Genomic DNA, 20,389 nt, shown 5'->3' with positions numbered 1-20,389 from the left:
GCAGGCCTCCTTCTGTTCCCCACTCTTACCTTGATGCTCACATGCCCTGGTTTCCCCACCATGGATAAACAAGCAAGCTCATGTCACTCTACCAAAACCCAGACAGCAAGTACCCAAAGCCCTCATCCAGCCCTGCTCCTGCCTCTTTCCTCCTCCCTTTCGGATCTCAGGCTGAGGATTTTTTTTTTTTTTCATTTTGATAATATAGGAGGATATGGCCAGTGAGTTCCTAGGAGCTGTTGTACTATGCACATTTTTAAAACTACCTTTGAGAACCTTAGATCATCCATCGTTGGTATCAAATAAATACGTGTTAGCAGTTCATAAAGACTCTGTCAGCAGAAGCCAAATTGCATACTTCCAATATAGCCCATTCTTTTTATTCTGCACAATTTTATGTTCTACTGATTTACATATCTTCCCTACTATTTGCTTATTTGATTTCCTCTAAGTAAAATACATTTTTCAGCAAATGTTGCTGTATGTATAAAATAATAGGCTTTCTGTAATGGTAAACCATCTCATCTCTAAATATAGAAATCTCTGCAAATTTGTGATTCAAACCAATTTAAGTACAAACTGGTTACAGAACTGATTTGGAAGACAGTTGTTCCTCGTGAATTGTTAGTGTCATGAAGGGCTCCTCTATCCCAAACCTGGATGAATTGGTAAAGGTGTTCCTTCATGGTGTTTCTTTAGATCCAACAGGGCTTGACTCTACAGCAATGGCAATAGAATGATAATAATAATAACCCATAATTGCAGGGCATTCTGTCCTTCTCAGGTAACTTTCAAACTGAGCTCTGTAATGTTTCCATCATTTACTCAGATAACCAAAAAAAAAAAAAAAAGAAAAAAATCTCATATTGCTGAAGGGAAGGGACTGAGAGGTACTTATGGCTAAACAATGTCCTTCAGAGGAGCCTGAAAGCCTGTTTTCTCCTTGCCTCTCCACTTCAGTTAAAAGCTGCTTTGTTAAATATAGAAATTAGGAGCCTTAGAAGTGAGCTTTCAAAAATAGACCAGCCGTTGGCCTGTTCTCACGTCTGTTTGCCCTGTGTTTTACACTTCAGCACTAAGCTTCACCTCATTAAGGCTGAGTGAAGGGGCGGCCCCCGCACCCACCTCACACCCGGAACAGTCCTGGTGGGGCTGCTGGCCAGCAGTGGGGCCAACAGGAGCAAGGGATGGCCCAGGAGGCCCTGCCTGCCTTTCACTACTTGTGTGACTTTGGACAAATCACCTCACTTCTCAGCCTCGGCCTCTCACCTTGTAGACTGGGTGTGGTATCATTCATCTCAAAGGATGGCTGTGAGGGTGGCATCCACCCGGGGTTTGTAAGATCCTGGTGTGGAAGCCAGCTGGGGAGGGATGCTCTAAGTTACAGCTCTTTGTGCTTTCTTACCATTTTATACAAGAATGCTGTTTTCCCCTTTCCTAACAGCACCCTGCCTCTGGGGCTGGGAACTTTCTAGCCCTTTACCCTGCATTATTCTAACTACATTCTATGACCTTCTGACATCGATTCGAGATGTGTCTGTTTGCTGTTGAGTCCTCAATGCCTGGACCAGTGCCAGGTATACAGTAGGAACCTAGTAAATGTTTGGGTAAGCCTCTTTCCACTTACTGAGCTGAAATGAGATGGTGTCTTTTGCCTTACTGAGGAGGACCAATTTAGGAGGGCTCTGCCTTCATCCCCCCCGAGAGAAGAGGCTTCTAAAACTCCAGATGGTTCCATGACGCAGCCTGTAAATTAACCACGCAAGTCATCATTAAATGCTGGTCACCCCTTGTTTTAGTAGCGTCTTTCCTCTAGTTTTCCAGTGCCATGGGGACAGGACCCGGTTTCTGGGATGACTTCATATTCCCCAAAGCATCTTCCTGTATTGAGCACACCAGAGGGACCAGGCTCCTAAGGCCTTATGGATTGATTAATTGTTAAATCATTTAAAGACCCAATTAGCATTTCATCTCTCCTCCTGAAATCAGAGACTAATTCTCATGAGCCTGGAGAAAACCCAATTTACGGAGCTGACTCGGAGGCCCTCAGGCAGTGAGAGAGGTTGCTTTCTATAAAACCACTTCTGCCAAAGCCATCATAAGGAGTGAAGAATTTAATACTGTTTCCCTCAGAGTTATCAAGCCCCATCATCTTCATCCTCAGAGTGAAGTCAAAGAAGATGGGTTTGACCAAGTCATCATTTGCGCATTAAAGGGCCAAGGCTTTCTATATAGAAAAAAAGTACTTATCTGATCCTTTTCTGCCAGAGCAATTACCCCCTACAGCCACAATTCCACCAATTGCTTTCTTTCAAGTCTTTTTTCAAAACTGTTTTTCTCACACACACCTCGCTTCATCTCTCTCCCGTACAGTTGGGTTTCTGTTACTGTTGTTGTTAATTTCTGATATTCCTGAGGTGTCCTGTGCCTGACAGTGGTTTTCCCCCTATTCTCTTTAAATTACAAAGTGACTCAGCACTGGGCTTCGCTTCCATTGTTCTCTGGGACCTCTTCCATTTATCAGCCTGTGCGCTTATCACTGTCTGTGAGTCACTCCACTGATCATTTATCTCCTTTCAAAGTTGGCAGAGTAATGCTTCGACGCAATCTATCCCCATTAGATAAGATTTTCTGAAATGGATTCAGAATATATTAAAGCCTCATTTATCTGTTATTGATGGGTTAGTCAAGGATCTCACACAGGTTCATTTTCTAAATAACCAAAACTTATTATTTAAAGAAATAGTGGCCGGCCGCAGAGGCTCACGCCTGTAATCGCAGCACTTTGGGAGGCCGAGGCAGGTGGATCACGAGGTCAGGAGTTCAAGACCAGCCTGGCCAAGATGGCGAAACCCCGTCTCTACTAAAAATACAAAAATTAGCTGGGCATGATGGTGGGTGCCTGTAATCCCAGCTACTCGGGGGGCTGAGGCAGAGAATTGCTTGAACCCCAGAGGCGGAGGTTGCAGTGAGCCGAAATTATGCCACTGCACTCCAGCCTGGGCAACAGAGCGAGTCTCTGTCTCAAAAAAAAAAAAAAAGAAAGAAAGAAACAGTTTATATTTCCAGAATAAGGCATGCCGTCTTTTATTGCATGTCTCAGATATTGCGCATTTGTTTTTGTTTTTTTACAAATTGGAAGTTTACACCAACCCTGTGTTAAGCAAGCCTATTGGTACAATTTTTCCAACCGCATGTGCTCACTTAGTGTCTCTGCGTCACATTTTGGGAATTCTCACAATGTTTCACACTTTGTCACTATTATTGTATCTGTGACGGTGATCCCTGATCAGTGATCTTGAATGTTACTATTGTAATTGTTTGGGGACACCATGAACCACGCCCATGTAAGATGGCAAACTTAAGCTCTAAATGCCGTGTGTGTTCTGACTGCTCCACCAACTGGCCATTCCCTGTCTCTCTCCCTCTCCTTGGGCCCCTGTATTCCTTGAGACCCGCAGTGTGAAATTTGGCCAGTTAATAACCCTGCGAAGGCCTCTAAGCGCCCAAGTGAAGGGGAGGATTGTACATCTCTCACTAGAAAGCAGACTGGAAATGATGAAGCTTAGTAAGGAAGGCATGTCGAAAGCTAAGACAAGACAAAAGCTAGACCTCTTGCCCCAAACAGTCAGCCAAGCTGTGAATGCAAAGGGAAAGTAATTGAAGGAAATATAAAGTGCTCCAGTGAACACACAAATGATAAGAAAGCGAAACAGTCTTATTGCTGATGTGGAGAAAGTTTGAGTGGTCTGGAGAGAAAAATCAAACCAGCCTCACCATTCCCTTAGGCCAAAGCCTAACCCAGTACAAGGCCATAGCTCTCGTCAGTTTTGTGAAGACCGAGAGAGGTGAGGAAGCTGCAAAAGAAAACTGGAAGCTAGCTGGGATTGGTTTGTGAGATTTAAGGAAAGATGCCGTCCCCGTAACATAAAAGTACAAGGTAAAGCAGCAGGTGCTGATGGAGAAACTAGGTAAGTTATTCAGAAGACCTAGCTGGGAACAGTGATGAGGGTGGCTACACTAACAGGAAATTCTCAGTGTAGGCGAAACAGCCTTTTATGGGAAGAAGATACCATCTAGGACTTTCCTAGCTACAGAGAAGTCAGTGTCTGGTTTCAAAGCTTCAAAGGGCAGGCTGACTCTCTTGTTAGGGGCTAATGGAGCTGGGGACTTTAAGTTGAAGCCAACACTCATTTACCATGCTGAAAATCTTAGGGCTCTTAAGAACGATGCTCGGTCTACTTTGCCTGTGTTCTGTAAATGGAACGGCAAAAGTCATCTGTTTACAGTGTGTTTTACTGAATATTTGAAGCCTACTTTTGAGACCTGCAGCTCAGAAAAGAAAAATTCCTTTCAAAATATTACTGCTTATGGACAATGTACCTTGTCACGCTAGAGCTTTGATGGGAATATACAAGGAGGTTTCATGCCTGCTAGCCCAATATCTGTTCTTCAGCCCATGGATCAAGGCGGAATTTTGACCGTCAAGTCTCATTATTTAAGGACTATATTTCATAAGACTATAGTTGTCATGGATGATAATTCCTCTGACAGATTTGGGCAAAGTCAATGGAAAACCTTCTGGAAAGGATTCATCATTCTAGATACCATTAAGAGTGTTTGTGGGCCGGGCGCGGTGGCTCCCACCTGTAATCCCAGAACTTTGGGAGGCCGACGTGGGCAGATCACAAGGTCAGGAGATCAAGACCATCACAGCTAACACAGTGAAACCCCGTCTCTACTAAAAACACAAAAAATTAGCTGGGCGTGGTGGCGGGCACCTGTAGTCCCAGCTACTCAGGAGGCTGAGGCAGGAGAATGGCGTGAACCCAGGAGGCAGAGCTTGCAGTGAGCCGAGATCACGCCACTGCACTCTCCAGCCTGGGCAACAGAGCAAGACTCCGTCTCAAAAAAAAAAAAAAAAGGAATGTTTGTGATTCATGGGAGGAGGTGAGAGTATCAATATTAACAGGAGTTGGGAAGAAGTTGATTCCAACCCTTGTGGATAAGGTTGGAGGGGTTCAAGGCTTCCATGGAGGAAGTAGCTGCAGATGTGGTGGAAATAGCAAGAGAAGTAGAATTAGATGTGGAGCCCGAAGATGGTCTGAATTGCCACAATCTCATAATCAAACTTGTCCAGATGAAGATTTGCTTCTTAGAGATGAGCAAAGCAAGTCGTGTGGGATGGCGTCTACTCTTGGCAAAGATGCTGTGGACATTGTTGAAATGACAACAAGGACTTCGAATATTGCATGAACTTAGCTGGTAAAGCAGTGGCAGGGTTTGAGAGGATTGACTGTAATTTCGAACGAAGTTCTACTGTGGGTAAAATGCTATCAAACAGCATCGCATGCTACAGAGAAGTCTTTCATGAGAGGAAGAGTCCATTGACGCGGCAGGCTTCACTGCTGTCTCATTTGAAGAAATTGCCACAGTCCCCCCAGCCTTTAGCACCCACCACTCTCATCCAAGCAGGACCCTCCACCAGCAATGAGATCGTGACTCACCGTCAGCATCCAAGCAGGACCATCAACATCCAAGCAGGACCCTCCACCAGCAATGAGATCGTGACTCACCGTCAGCATCCAAGCAGGACCATCAACATCCAAGCAGGACCCTCCACCAGCAATGAGATCGTGACTCACCGAAGGCTCAGATGATTGTTCACGTTTTTTAGCATAAAGTATTTTTATATTAAGGTGTGTACATGTTTTTTAGACAATGCTATTGCACACTTAATAGACTGCAGTAGAGTATAAACAGACCTTGTATGTGCACTGGAAAACCAAAACATGAGTGTGACTTGCAAATTGCGATATTCACTTCATTGCGGTGGTCGGGAACTGAACGTGCAGTATCTCTGAGATATGTCTCTCTGTCACAAGGCCCTTCACGTTATGAAACAGGTAATATTTTACACATAAGATATTATCGAGGGAATTTTCATAGAGGGGAGAGATTGAAACTGGGAAAAATCGATGTTTCCTTCCAATGCTTGAGTCCTGTGATCTACGGAAAAATCACACTTTGTACTGGTCCATCACACCGAGTGTGACTTTGAGTCAACGGAGTGACTTCGTGGGACAGTAGCAGAGAAGGATGCGTGCGCCTCTGCACATCACGGGCACTTGGATCCTCAGGCACCACTGGGCGGGTAGCTCGTGCCACCTACACTGAATGCCTCAAGACTAGTTTGCTTTCTAAGTTCTTAAGTATTTGTTTTTAATCTTTTAAAAAAATCTTTTTACATCCCTTCAGCTCAGGCTCTTGCGACCATTTTTGCTGTTCGGTGTGCCTGCTTCTGGTAGATCCTTCTCCTCTGCTGCTTGTGGTCTGCTGGCAGCAGGGAAATCAGAAACCACTCCGACTAGAATCACATCCTAGCTGAGGGGGCAGAGGGACGGAGGGATATGTGTGAGCATGTTCCAGGGACTGAGAGCTGACCCCTGGAGGACAGAAGCTGCCCAGGGAGTAGCCTCCATTTCAGTGAGTGTCTGCACAGCACAGCAGCCCCAAGAGAAAGGCAGTCCCCTCACCTGGAAGATGGATCATTTCTGTGTGACTTCTCACCTCAGGCTAAGAGAAGCATGATTTGAAATCAAGTGCAAGAGGCCGTGTTTTCACCTCTGTGGGAAAGACAGACTTTCAGAATTTAGAATTCGATCAAACATAACCCCCTCGAGGTCTTCAGAGAAAGTGTGCAGAGACACGGCAGCTTGTCCGGGGCCACAGGTCACCCATTCCTATTGTCTCCTAGGAGCCTGTCCACATCTTATAGCATATGGTCACCTGGCCCGAGAATGTCTGTTTTGCAGGGTTTGTCCTGAGCTGGTTGTACACCCTCTCCTGCTCCAGCTTCTCTCCGACTCCTACTGTGTGTGTCTGCAGAGCTGCCTGGCTCCTCGAGCCTCTAATCCACCTTTAGTTTCACGGTCTGTCTCCCGTCCTGACTATTACAGATGATCATCTGACAGTGTGTCCAGTCTGTGAGAACAGCTTCCAATGAGCTGCCCTTGGGGTCCCAGAGCCAAAGTCAAGAAGACAGTCCAAAAATTGTGACCATAAGCTCGTTCCTGATCTCTCTGTGCAGGCCACTGCATTTCTCCTTGACCCTGTCTGGCCTCTCTGCCACCCAGGGCAAATCCTGCATTCCTACCACCCTCACTGACCCCGAGCCTCCCAGAGTTGAATCATTGGCCGCATGGTTGAACCCAGTCTCCAGCCCCCTCCACCCCCCGGAGGTCAGAAGGCTGAGCCGTCACCACTGGCTCAAAGCCCCAACCCTCTAATCCCCATGGTTGGCCTCCCTGGCATGGCCAGACCCATCCTGGAAGGATCTTGGGGCCCACCATGAGTCCCCCCAAGAAGCATAAGCTCAGCTGTGGTCTGAGAGGCGCACCATGGTGACAAAAACCATCCCGGTAATTCAGGAAACTTCAACAGTCTAGAAGTTCCATCTCAGATCAGATACATTCTTTATGATAAACTATCTTATTTGGCTGTGTCTGTCAGATTTGTTTGTATTTTCTTTTCAGGTGGGACTATTTGAACAACTTTGGTTTAGTTTTAGACCAAACTGATTCAGATTGCAGGGGGGGGAATAGGAAATGGGGCTTGGGAGAAGTAGAATTGATATTTCTATGCTGGCATTTCCGCCTCTAATGGAGATTCGGTTATTGGAGAACTGAAATAGAAATGACAGCTCCGCCCAGGTGCAGTGGCTCATGCTTATAATCCCACCACTTCGAGAGGCTGTGGTGGAATGATCGCTTGAGGCCAGGAGTTTGAGACCAGCCTGGACAACATAGTGAGACCCATTCTATACAAAAAATAAAAAAAAGAAACGAACGGCCGGGTGTGGGGGCTGATGCCTTTAATCCCAGCACTTTGGGAGGCCGAGGCGGGCGGATCACGAGGTCAGGAGATCAAGACCATCCTGGCTAACATGGTGAAACCCCGTCTCTAATAAAAATATAAAAAATTAACCGGGCATGGTGGCGGGTGCCTGTAGTCCCAGCTACTCGGGAGGCTGAGGCAGGAGACTGGTGTGAACCCGGGAGGGAGGCGGAGCTTGCAGTGAGCCGAGGTTGTGCCACTGCACTCCAGCTTGGGCGACAGAGCGAGACTCCGTCTCAAAAAAAAATTAAACGAACAATTCCTTTTCTAATTCAAAACTTAATTCACAGTTAAAGAGAAAACAAGACGACATCCTGGGCTCACGTTTATTCTTTATCGCACTAACGTACAATGTAGTCGCAGTCTACATTAGAAATATTACTATGCTTATAAATGGTGTGCATGGATTGGAGCTGTGTTTCTTAGGGAGCTGAAAGCACAAAACAGCTTAATAAATTTCAAAATGTAATGAGTACATTTTTAAAATTAAAAATATCAAGTATAATTATGGCTTTTTGTTCTGACCCGTGTGGGTCAGCAGTAATTGATGTCTAAGAGACCAAAAACGGGTTAGCGGTAAGCCAGGTCACACTCGGCATCCTCTCTCCCCAGCACTGCCTGGCAGCATTTATAGAGGGGCAGCCAGCCAGAACAGCCCCGGCACGGGGTCCTGCCCCGGATTCAGGAGACGTGAAGGTTGAATACGGGGCCTGGGCAGCTCATGGTTTTAAGGTTATAGAGTCAGCCTTGGTAGAAACTACATAGTAGGGTTTTGCAGCTTTGTCATTGGTAAATCCCAGTAAAAACCTTTTTTTTTTTTTTTTTTTTTTTTACTGGAAAGTTATTTAAAGAATTTATTCACTTTAATTGCATTTCCATTTTATAGCCTTGCTGATGTGTTCTTTACCATTTCCATGGGATTTTAGTTACTGTTTTCACCACATTTTCTTTTAAGTGCTTCCCCCAAATCCCCGTAACTCCAGCAGAAGACATAATGACAATGTAACCTCATGCTGTCAATAAATGCGGCAACTGTGTTGTCTAAGAATACGTGCGGGCATTTTCTCTCATAACTCCAAATGGCTACTGTTGGAAACGTTCCTGTGAAATGTACCCGACCTTTTCCTGTGTATGTGGCATTTCCATTGCCAGCCTCTAGTTGTAAAAACAAGTTGTTGACCAAGTTTTCTCAATTAAATAATGTATGTGTAGGCCGGGCGTGGTGGCTCACGCCTGTAATACCAGCACTTTGGGAGGCTGAGGTGGGTGAATCACGAGGTCAGGAGTTCAAGACCAAACTGGCCAAGATGGTGTGAAACCCCGTCTCTACTAAAAATAACAAAAATGAGCCAGGCGTGGTGGTGGGCGCCTGTAATCCCACCTAATAGGGAGGCTGAGGCAGAGAATCGCTTGAACCCGGGAGGCAGAGGTTGCAGTGAGCCCAGATCGCATCACAGCACTCCAGCCTGGGCAACAGAGCGAGACATAGTCTCATAAAAAATTTTAAAAAATAATAATAATGTATGTGTTAACGTCTACGTCCCCTCTCCCTATTTATGTGACAGCGTTAGTACTTGTTTTGGTAGCTAGCATAAGGGTTCAATGAAATTATGACCAGTAAACAAAATAACACTGTGAATAATGAAGCTGGGTTTTGTCTGTCCCTTTTTGGGAGGAAGAGAGTTAATATTTGCGTTTGGGGCATATTTTATGTTCTTCACTTCCCAAACATGACACAGCAGGACGGGCTGCTGTAAGAGCTCAGGCTCACCATGGATTCTGATGTGTGTTTTCTTCTTTTTCCTTTTCATCCCCTTCGATTCAAGTGAACTGCCTCATTCACCTCAGAACCTCCTGGCCAGCCCTAATTCTTCCCACAGCCACGCCGTGGTGCTCTCTTGGGTCCGGCCCTTTGACGGAAACAGTCCTATTCTTTATTACATCGTGGAGCTGTCTGAAAACAGTAAGTAGCAAAATGGAACTGTCACCGTGGACGATAATCAGGTCTTTGTGTGTGCTCTTAATGTCCTTAACCTTTACTTCTGGGTCAGATCCAAAACAACTAATAAAAGGCTGTAATGCTTTTCAGGGTTTCAAACACAGCCTGCCCTTTAGGAAAGAGAAAAAACCATGCAGGACCTGAGAGAGGGAAGGGAAGAAGTCCTTAGTTAGAGAAGCTCTCGGGGGAGAGTGGATTTGGGGCCCCATGGGAGGGCCGTGCACACAGGGCTGCTCCGAGCAAAGCCCCGCAGTGTCACTCCCAGGGCGAGCTGGAAATGGGTTAACAATGCCCGCCACCTGGGTGCCTTGAGAGTTTGCCGCCACCGCCACTGCTCACGTCTGTGGGAGGTTTTCTCCAGCGAAGACATGGTGCCACGTGTTCAGCACCCTCTTCCCGACTCACCTTCCAGGACCCCTCTGCCCCTTTACCACCGTCCTTGGAAATCTTCTGCATGAAACACGCTCCTTCCGTGGGCTACTCACAGCCTTGGCTTTCCTCCAGCCGCCAAGCCCTCCTTCCCTTCTCTTCTTGGCTGGCTGGATGACGTGTCCCCCACTGTGTGCACCCACTCACGCCTCTCCGCTCTCCCTGGAATCTCTTCCTGAGAAATCGCATGCCTTCCTGTGATTTTTTAGCAGCGTATTTTCCTTGATAACTCAAACATTTATATCCTTCACCCAGGCCTCCAGGATCACTTATGGAGCCCAGAGGCTTGATGTCTGTATCGGGCTGTCTCACAGACCTCTCCAACTTAACCTCTTTCCACTGCATTTTTTATTTTATTTTATTTTAAATTATTTTATTTTATTTTATTTATTTATTTTTTACCTCCTGCAGCCACCCAAATCTCTACTCCCAGCACCCTGCATTTCTGTATTCCTCTGCCGGAACCCTAGGAATAGTCCCCAGTTCCTTTCCCTGGACCTCAGCCCCCACCTCCACACCCCCTGGATCAGCAGTCCTGTGAGTCTGTTAACTAGGATTCTGATCCCTTTCCTCTCTGCCTCAGACCACTGGTACCTCTCGCCAGGACCACTGCAGCAGCCTTCCAGCCGGCTCTGTTTCCTCTTCTAAACCATTCACCTACCAGCAGCAACACTGATCTTCTAAGATACACCCAGACCAGGCCACTCCCCTGTACATGTCCTGCAGGGGTTCCTGCTGCATGCAATATAGAAGCCAAACGCCTCGCTCCCTGTGCAGCCTCGGGTCACCCTGTGCAGCCTCGGGTCACCGTGTGCAGCCTCGGGTCACCCTGTGCAGCCTCGGGTCACCCTGTGTAGCCTCAGGTCACCGTGTGTAGCCTCGGGTCACCCTGGGCTACTGTGTTCTTTCTCCACACCCGTCAGCCACACGGGTTGCATGAAACTCAACGCGGGTTTTATGTTGACTCCCCGAATGGGCCAAATATCTCATCTCAGGGCCTGTTCCTTCCCCTGGAAACCCACAGGGCTAGATTGTTACCCTTCATAATAGATAACCCATTACCTCCACAAAGAAGCTCTCCAGCACGCCAGCCCGATTTCACCTTGTGCTTTTGTTGTTGTTGTCGTTGTTTGTTTGTTTTGAGATGGAGTCTTGCTTTGTCACTCAGGCTGGAGTGCAGTGGCGCAATCTCAGCTCACTATAACCTCTGCCTCCTGGGTTCAAGCAATTCTCTTGCCTCAGCCTCCCAAGTGGTTGGGACTACAGGCACCCGCCACCATGCCCAGCTAATTTTTGTTGTTTTAGTAGAGATGGAGTTTCACCATATTGGCCAGGTTGGTCTCGAACTCCTGACCTTGTGATCTGCCCACTTCGGCCTCCCAAAGTGCTGGGATTACAGGCGTGCTCGGCCTCCCAGAGCGCTGGGATTATAGGCGTGAGCCACTGCACCCGGCCTCCAATTTAACCTTTTAATACCTAAGCTGGAGGCCTCCCTCTGTTATCCCATCTGTATTAGTCCATTTTCACACTGCTGATAAAGACACATCCGAGACTGGGCAATTTAAAAAGGAAAGAGGTTTAATGGAGAACTCACAGTTCCACGTGGCTGGGGAAGTCTCAGATCATGGTGGAAGGTGAAAGGCATGTCTCACGTGGCAGCAGACAAGAGAAGAGAGCTTGTGCAGGAAAACTCCCCCTTGTAATAACCCTCAGACCTCATGAGACTTGCTATCAGGAGAACAGCACAAGACAGACCTGCCCCCGTGATCCAGTTACCTCCACTGAGTCCCTCCCACAACTCATGGGAGCTCAAGATGAGATTTGGGTGGGGACACAGCTGACCCACATCACCCATTTATTCCAGATGGGGGTCTCCTTCCCTGGGCCTCCCCGAGGCAGAGCCAGATGCAGGTATCGTGGCTGTTACCATGATCCACTTTATTCGGCCTGTGGTTGTCTCCCAATGACACTGGTGTTCTAAACTGGGTCCCTGTTTTCAGGACAGCTACGAGTGGTGCACTCTCGGGTACCCTCCCCTGAAACCCAGCTCCCCGTGGGTCCCTGGCACTGCTCACTTCTCTGGGCAGATTCAGCCTAGGTCCTGCCATGGCTCTTCCCAGCTAACGCCAGCCTGTACACACCTCCTGCAATTATTGACATATTTCTCCTAATTATGGCATATTTCTCCTAATTGTGAGACTTCCCCAGCCACGTGGAACTGTGAGTTCTCCATTAAACCTCTTTCCTTTGTAAATTGCCATTTATTTCTCCTAATTACCTTTTCTACACCCTCGCCCTCCCCTGGTAGAGGTTTCCTTCTGATGATACGGTATGCTCACACCACAGCCACAGCGTTTGATTCCCATTTCATAGCTACGGGAATGGATGTGCAGAGGTTGTAAGGCACTGTCACCTGCCCAGGGTCCCATGGCGATGGGAGGGGAAGATGGGATCCCTGCGCTGTCTGACTCCGGAGTTGGTGCTCATCAGGAGTCCACAGAGGAGTCTTGGGGAGCAGAGTGTGCCATTACGCTACAGTGGGGCTTCATGGAGAGGCCGCACTTGGGCGTCGGTCTGTGTGGACACGGAGGAAGCCACTCCGGGAATCTGAAGAACCATTATTTGAGTTCTGCACCATGCAAACCAGTTCACCGAGGGAGGGCCCAGAGGCAGTACGTTATTCCGTGTCTTGGGCGTCTAAGGTTACACGCTCCAGTCCTGGGCACCACCTCAGAGTGAGGCCAGAGTCCAGGCCCTTCTCTCCCTCGCAGGGGCATCTCTGAGGCCGGAGTCCAGGCCCTTCTTCCCCTGCAGAGGGGCCTCTGCGAATCCCACTCTGGCCTCTTTCCTCCCAGAGACAGGGCAGGTTAGAAACCAGCCCGCGTGTAGACGGCCATCGTAGCTTCCACTCACCCGAACGGGATAGGCCAGGGTGTTACTGATTCAGAAAACCTCTGAGAGGACAGAAGAATTTCCCGCGGATGGTGTGGCCATGCTGCCTGTACGTAAAACAGGACTTGACAGTGATCTGGGTGGAGAGAGCGGGATGGGGCAGAGCTGGTGTCGTCTGAATTCTGGTTCGCATCCACCCTAAGGACAGCCCCCATCAGGCGCTATCGCGTCAGGCTTCAGGACTGTGTCTCCTTTGTCTTGGTGCCTCTCATTCCCTGCACGTAGTAGGCACTCAGCAAACAAAGTGAAATTCATCTCTCCAGGGGAGTCCCCTTGTGAGGGACTGAAAATTATAGTCCTGGGCCATCTTCCAAAACAGAGGTGTTCTACCTTCCCCCATTTCCATGAAGGAAGGCTTTGCTTTGAGATGCCCGGCCAGCGCTCTTCTCAGCTGATAGCGGGACTGGCTCCTCCAGCCAGTCACCTTGCCTCAGTGAGAAGCAGGTTTCATGTGTAACTATCCAGCCAGCCAGGCGTTACAGTGGTGAATCTAGACTGGGCGTCTGCTCTGCACTCTGCCGGGTGCTGGGTGCTGGGGGCAGAGCCCAGACGTTACAGCGGTGAATCCAGACTGGGCAGCTGCTCTGCACTCTGCTGGGTGCTGGGTGCTGGGTGCCGGGGGCAGAGCTGACGTGATCAGTCTCCACTGCGAACAGCGAGGAGACGGCCAGAGGCACCGACGCAGCCTCCACGCCGCACGTTCCTGGCGAGGTACGTACGTAGTAATGTGACTGTATAGAAGGCAAGTCGGAGAAAGTCTTCAAAGAAGATGTGACATGAGGCCTGGGCCAGACGGGCGATGAGGGGACAGCATCGGCAAGGTCCCCTCAGTCTCAGGCCTCCGGGCTCGGTGGGAAACAGCTGCCAGTGAGATGGGGCTGGGGCATCACTGGCGGCACATATTGGTGTTACCTGGGAAAGTTCTTCCTCCTTCTTGGTGGCTCAGATCGAATATCACTTCTGCAAGTCCCTTTACACCCAGGCAGAAATTTTCCCTCCTCAGGGCTCCCATGCTGGCTTCTCCCTCCTCGGGGCTCCCATGCTGGTTTCTCCCTCCTTGGGGCTCCCATGCTGGTCTACATGCTTCCCTTTGAGCACGTGCATCATAGTTCCTGACTCGTGTCCATCTCCTGGCAAGACTGGGAACCCCTTCAGGGCAGGCGGGGTCCGTGTGTTGGTCCTCTGTGCTGTGACACCAGCAGAGTGCCTGGCACACACAGGACGGCTCTGTAGGTGTCCAGCTGCTTTATTTCACTCAGAAGGGGACAGAAAACGTCGGTCACCCCTATTAGCCTCTGGCTCTCCTGAAGCTGGCTGACATTCCCAGCTGTCTTTCCTTCAGAGCCTGGAGTGTGGGTATCGTGCTGTTTAGAATCTAGAGTAGGTACCATGGTTGCCTCCTGCCTATTCTGATTTCCACTGTGTGAAGGAAGCCCGTGACCTTGGCTGAAGCAGCCTGTGCTGCTACCGGCTGGTTGGTCCGCGTCTTCCTGTCGTGGCAAATAGGAAGAGCAGCACCGTCATCTGGGCCAATGGTCTGGTTTTTATTTTTATTAGCAACAAATGCCCTTAAGAAGCAGCTGAACATGGTGGCTAATTAGAGCCAGAAAGAACAGCTTAGCAGCAAGTGCACTAAAATGGAAATTGCACTTGGCCTACACTCAGCGTGTGCAAGTGGTCAGCACTAAATAACGCCATCTACTAGGTCTGTCCCTCCGGCTACTCGGGAGACACTCCACAGCCAGCTCCTCCTGGCAGGCTGACTGGGATGCCGTTCTCCTGGAAGCCAGGGATCCTGCAGGGGCCAAACCTATATGATTTAGTGGCCAAGGCAGACACTTGATCGCCTCTGCCCTGACGACATTCCTGCCACTGCAGAAGGGCCTCTTCCGAGCTCTTTGGAGCAGAGCCTGGGGCTTGAACTGAGCCTGCATCCATGTACGGGACTCAAGGTGCATCTCTGGATGGAAGATACACATGGCCCTCTGCAGGCATCCCAGGGTTTGCCTCTCTGGGAAGTTTGATGGTTCTCCTGTCCCAGGTGCCTGTTTAGTAAGCCTGGGGCAGAGAGAAGAGCAGTAGTGTCCTAGGGCCTGGGTCAAGGTACTCACCTGGTGGATTGAGGAGAGCAGAGGGTCAGGCCAGGTGGCGGATGAGGGAAGCCTGGGGGATCCCTGCATTGAGAGAGTGCAGGGATTCCTGATGGCTTGACAGTGGGGACCCCATGACCAAGCTGAGAATTCTGTTGAATAATGAAAGCATTTGGCCCACTCTCTAAAATCCTTATCAATTATGATCAAGAATGATCTTTCTCTGAGATTATTATGATCCCGTGGAGGGAGACTGTCAGGTAAGAATTGTGAAAGACGTTGCAGTGTGCCATAAAAAGGATTGCTGGGTGTCTCATCTAGCACCCTTCAGGGTTATCTGATTTGACAGGGATCCACGCTTTCCATGTCTTTGGGCTACTCATCTTTGTAAATTGTAGAAATCTTATAGTAATGCACTTTGAGTAATGCAAATTTCTTTTCCAAAGAAATGCAAATAAATGCAAATTTTATCCTGTAGTATATAACTGGCTATTGCTCTGCAGATCCTGACCAGTTTTGCATCTATTTATAAATTCATTTTAGCACTATCACTATGTTGTATGCTGTTTGCTTTCTTTTGATACAGTTGAAGCATCTTACTGGTTCCCTCATAAATTAATGACTTAACTAAAATCTTTGATACATGTTGATTCTATCTTTGTATTAGAGCCATTATTTTGCCATCTTAAAAATTTATTCTTTAGCATGAGTGAGGTGGCATTGCACAGTGTTAGAAATGCAGATATTTGTTTAATGCAACAGTTGCCACCAGTTTCCATGGTAACCTTGATATTTGGGAGGGGCCATCGTAGTTCTCAAACTGAGCCTACAGGTGTTTTCCATGGGCTGGACAAAGGCGTCCCATGGCTGAAACAGAAGAATGGTGGCCTTTTACCAGTTATCAAGAGAAATGCAGTCTTTTTCTTACGATTTTTTTTTCAACCTTAACACCTGCTGTTGTGTGTCTTGTGGTAAATGCTTGCAGGTAACAAACTTACTTACATTAAAAACTCAGAATCCTTCATTCTACTCAGTCCTACAGTTAGTTTTTTAATAGGATGAGTGTTCATAATTGTGATTTCATATTATACCTTGTAATATTTAAATTTAATTAAAATGTAAATACATTTGTATTTTTTATTATTCAAGTTATGCATGCTGATTAATAAAAAATTTAGAAATACCTTAAAGCACAAAGAATAAAAATGATCACTACAGTCCCATATATGTTGAAAGCCAGCCGGCACCCAAGCCCTTGGTCCCTCCCCCAGCCCTTCCTCTAGGACTTGGCTCCCTGTTTATTCCCTCTCTGTGTTCTGTGTTCAAAGCTCTCCCTCTCTCCTGGCTGCTTCTGCCTCGAAGGACTGAGCTCTGCTAATTACCTGCACCTCCTTACTTCTCACTTGTTCTATCTACTCTTCTCTCCTGAAGCCATATTGTCATTGTTCTAAAGGACAGAGCCAGTGAGCTCCACGGAGTCCACTTCCTCTCAGCTTCTCTGCAAGCGATGCTCCTGATCACTCCTCCCACGCAGACCTCTTTGTTCCCAGGACTTGGCTTACGTCCTTCTCTTCATTCTTCCTTGTTATTCTCTCCTCTCCGTCCATTTTCTCTGACTCATTGAAGACTCTATTTCCCCTCCTGCCCCTAAAAAGTTGGCATTCCCCACTTTGTCTCACTCATATACTGGTCGTCTTAACACACAGGCTTTTCCTAGGGATCTCATGTTTGTCCATGGTTCACCTTTGACCCACACACCTTAAGTCCCTAATGTGTGTTTCCAACCTAGACCTCTCTGCTGAGCCTCAGATTCTTGTAACCAGTTGTCTTCCAGACATCTACACCTCCATGTCCCAGGGGCTTAGCAGACTCCAACTCTAAAAGAGGACTCATCATCTGGCCCCGAAGTTGTTCCTCTTCCAAGTTAGAGATAATGTCAAGGCTGGGCGCAGTGGCTTACACCTGTGTTCTCAACACTTTGGGAGGCTGAGTCAGGAGGATCACTTGAGGCCAGGAGTTTGAGACCAGCCTGGGCAACATAGCAAGACCCCATATCTAAAAAAAAAAAAAAAAAAAAAAGAATTAAAAAATTAGCCAGGTGTGGTGGCTCATGCCTGTAATCCCAGCTACTCGGGAGGCTAAGGTGAGAGGATCGCTTCAACCCAGGAGTTGAAGGCTGCAGTGAGCCGCGATTGCACCAAGGCACTCCAGCCTGGGAGACAGAGTGAGACTTCATCTAAAAAAAAAAAAAAAGAGAGAGAGAGAAAAACATAATGTAATTCTTGACTCCTTCACCATTAATTCTCCCCAACAAATAAATTAATAAATTTTGTGGGGTTTACCTCACGCATTTTTATCAAATCCACTGCCCTGCCCTTCTTCATTCCTGCTACTGCTGACCCTAACTGGCTGTTGCCCATCATTGTAATCCATAGATCTGGGATCCTCAAATCTATCCTCCCTTGAGCCACCAGAGCGAGCTCAGTAATGCAGGAACCTGACCGAGTGATTTCCCCTGCCTGAAGCCTTCCAGAGGATCTTCAGAGGACCCACCACTGGGGCTGGGCGGGAAGGCTTCCCTGCACCTGCTGGTACTGCAGCCATGGCCCAAAGCCTCATCCCCAGCCCCTGTCCTCCCTAGGTTGCCAGCCCTGCTTCCGTATAGAGGTTCTCATTCCTTGAAGAGGGGATTCTAGGCTTCTTAGCACGGTAGCAGCACTGTTTACTGTCTGACCACCCCCTGCCTCTTCGATTTATCTCCAGCCGCTCACCACTCTGCTTTTCTTGCTTCAGCAACAAGGCATTGTTCCAGATTCTCTGGGGATACCAGATACTCAGTGCCACCACACCTTTGCTCACAGACTCTGGGAATTCTCGCCCTGATCCTGCCCCCTCTGCCTTTGCCTGGTCAGCTCCTACTCAGCGTCTCCTTTTAGGCGTTGCCTCTGGTCTCAAGTCTCAAGGTGCTACCCCATCTCCTCCCCTAGGAGTGTCATACCCACCCCCTACCCTGGGAGCACCATTCCCATCCCCTCGGGGGTGCCGTCCTCATCTCTTCCTCTACTTGCATCGTCCCCATTCCCTCCCCTGGGGGTGCTGACCCCAACGCCTCTCTCCTGAATTGACTCAGCAGTGCTGAATCAACCAATTGACAAACAACCTTTAGGGCACCAGCAAAGGCAAGACGGCAACACTAATGCAAATATCTAGAAGGAAATCATTTGAATCATCTTTCTACTCCAGCTGTGCAAAGATATCCTCCTGTGTCTTCATTCAGAAGGTTGAGGCTTCTGAGTTTCAGGTCTTCCAAGGGTGGTTTTAGTTTGTATTTCGACTGCTAGTGTTCTTGAACCCATTCTGCCAAGTCGGTTGGCTTTGTGCACTTTCTCTGCTATGATCTGTTCATTTTCTTTAACCTATTTATCTATCCAAGGCCTTAGGAATTTTTTTCTGTCATTTGTGACAAGGATTTTTTTTCAGTTTGCTTTTACCATTAATTTTTGTACATTACTTTTTGACATACAAAAATGTTTGATTTTTATGCAGTTAAATCTATTGATATTTTCCTTTTTCACTTCATTACTTTTGTGTTTGACTATTTCGACACTCTCAAGCCTAAAATGAGTATTCTTATAGGTTTTTGCCTTGTTTATAAAGGTTTAATTTTTAACATATTTAACTCTAATTTTTCTGGAATTTAGGTGTGTTATATACTCCAACATATGACTCCTCCTTTCTTTAAAATGATCCATTTTCCCAACATGATTTATTGAATAATCCATTTATTTATGGTGTTTCCTTCTTTGTATATTCAGAGGACCTGTTTATATAAAAGTCTGCTTGTGGATTATTTAGTTCCATTGATTCATTATCTCTTTTTCTGCCAGTTTTATAGTATTTTAATTGCTTCCAAAATGTGTTTTAATAACTGATAAAGCAACTCTCTTCAACTTTTCAGAATTTTGTTATTACTTGTCATCATTTATTCTTCCAGAAAAAACTGAAATTATTTTGTTTCAAAAGTAGTCCCATTGAATTTTTAATCATGTTAAGCCTATGAATTGTTTTATGAGAAGTGACTTCTAAGTAATTCTGTTTTTCCATCCAGAAAATAATTTGCATCCCTATTTATTCAGCTGTTTAGTAAGGTTTGCAAGTTTATACCCATAGGCTGTATACTTTTTTGTCAAGGTTGTCCTGAGATTTTGTCTCGTTGCTCCTGTAAATAGCAATTTTTCCCCATTTCATCTTCTAATTAGTTATTGTAGGAACATAGGAAAACTACTGATGTTTCGGTATTTTTTTTTCCATTCAGTCATATTCTGTATTCCTTTATTATTCTAATGATTTTTCCATTGCTCTTCTTTGCTTTCAAGGTAGACAATCATATCTTTTCCAAATAATAAAAATGTATTTTTTTTTTTGTTTTTCCTATCTTACTGTGTTGGTCGGAATAATTTTAAATAATTGGCATAGTAACGTCTCTTGTGTTTTTCCTTATCTCAGTGGAATGTCTACTAGGATTTTACTGTTATGTGTGATATTGATTGTTTTTTGTTGAGATATAATTTGTATGTAACAAAATGCAGAGACCTTAAAGGAGTTTTGACAAATATATACAGCCATATAGCCCACACCTCAAACAAAATACAAGTCAATTACAACATGCCAGAAAGTTCTGTGTGGCCCTTTCTCGTCAGTCTAACCCCTTCTTCTGACTTCTGTCACCATAGATTAGGTTTGCCTGTTTTTGAACTTATAGGAAGTTGTTACAGGATCTTTGGGGTGTCACTTTTCTAGCCGGAATCCTCTGTGGCTGGTGTCGCTTTTGTCCGAGTTCTCATCCTGTATCCAGGAAGAATGAGGTTCACAGACAAATGGAGGGTGAGGAAGATAAAGAGGAGCTTTACTGAGTGTCAGGAGAGCCCAGAGGAGCCCCACAGTGGGTGGCTGCTCTCTGTAGGCAGGTCGTCCCGTCGTCTGTGCAGTTCTCGGCAGAGAGGAGGTCTGGAGTGGGTGGCTC

At 46.9% G+C, this 20,389-nt stretch overlaps 1 protein-coding gene across 6 annotated transcripts in view; it reads left to right on the top strand.

Moving 5' to 3' along the window:
• SDK1 (sidekick cell adhesion molecule 1) overlaps positions 1 to 20,389 on the top strand; it is a 653,438-nt gene that overhangs the window by 361,196 nt on the left and 271,853 nt on the right. For all 6 annotated transcript variants that reach the window (XM_031665629.1, XM_031665628.1, XM_031665627.1 and 3 more), the window contains one exon: positions 9,723 to 9,859. In XM_031665629.1, coding sequence (XP_031521489.1) covers positions 9,723 to 9,859 — 137 coding nt within the window. The remainder of the gene's footprint in view (positions 1 to 9,722; positions 9,860 to 20,389) is intronic.

This window comes from Papio anubis, chromosome 4, assembly GCF_008728515.1.
Source record: "Papio anubis isolate 15944 chromosome 4, Panubis1.0, whole genome shotgun sequence".
NCBI lineage: Eukaryota > Metazoa > Chordata > Mammalia > Primates > Cercopithecidae > Papio > Papio anubis.
Note: the sequence above shows the minus strand (reverse complement) of the source record. Positions and strands in the feature narration are given on the sequence as shown.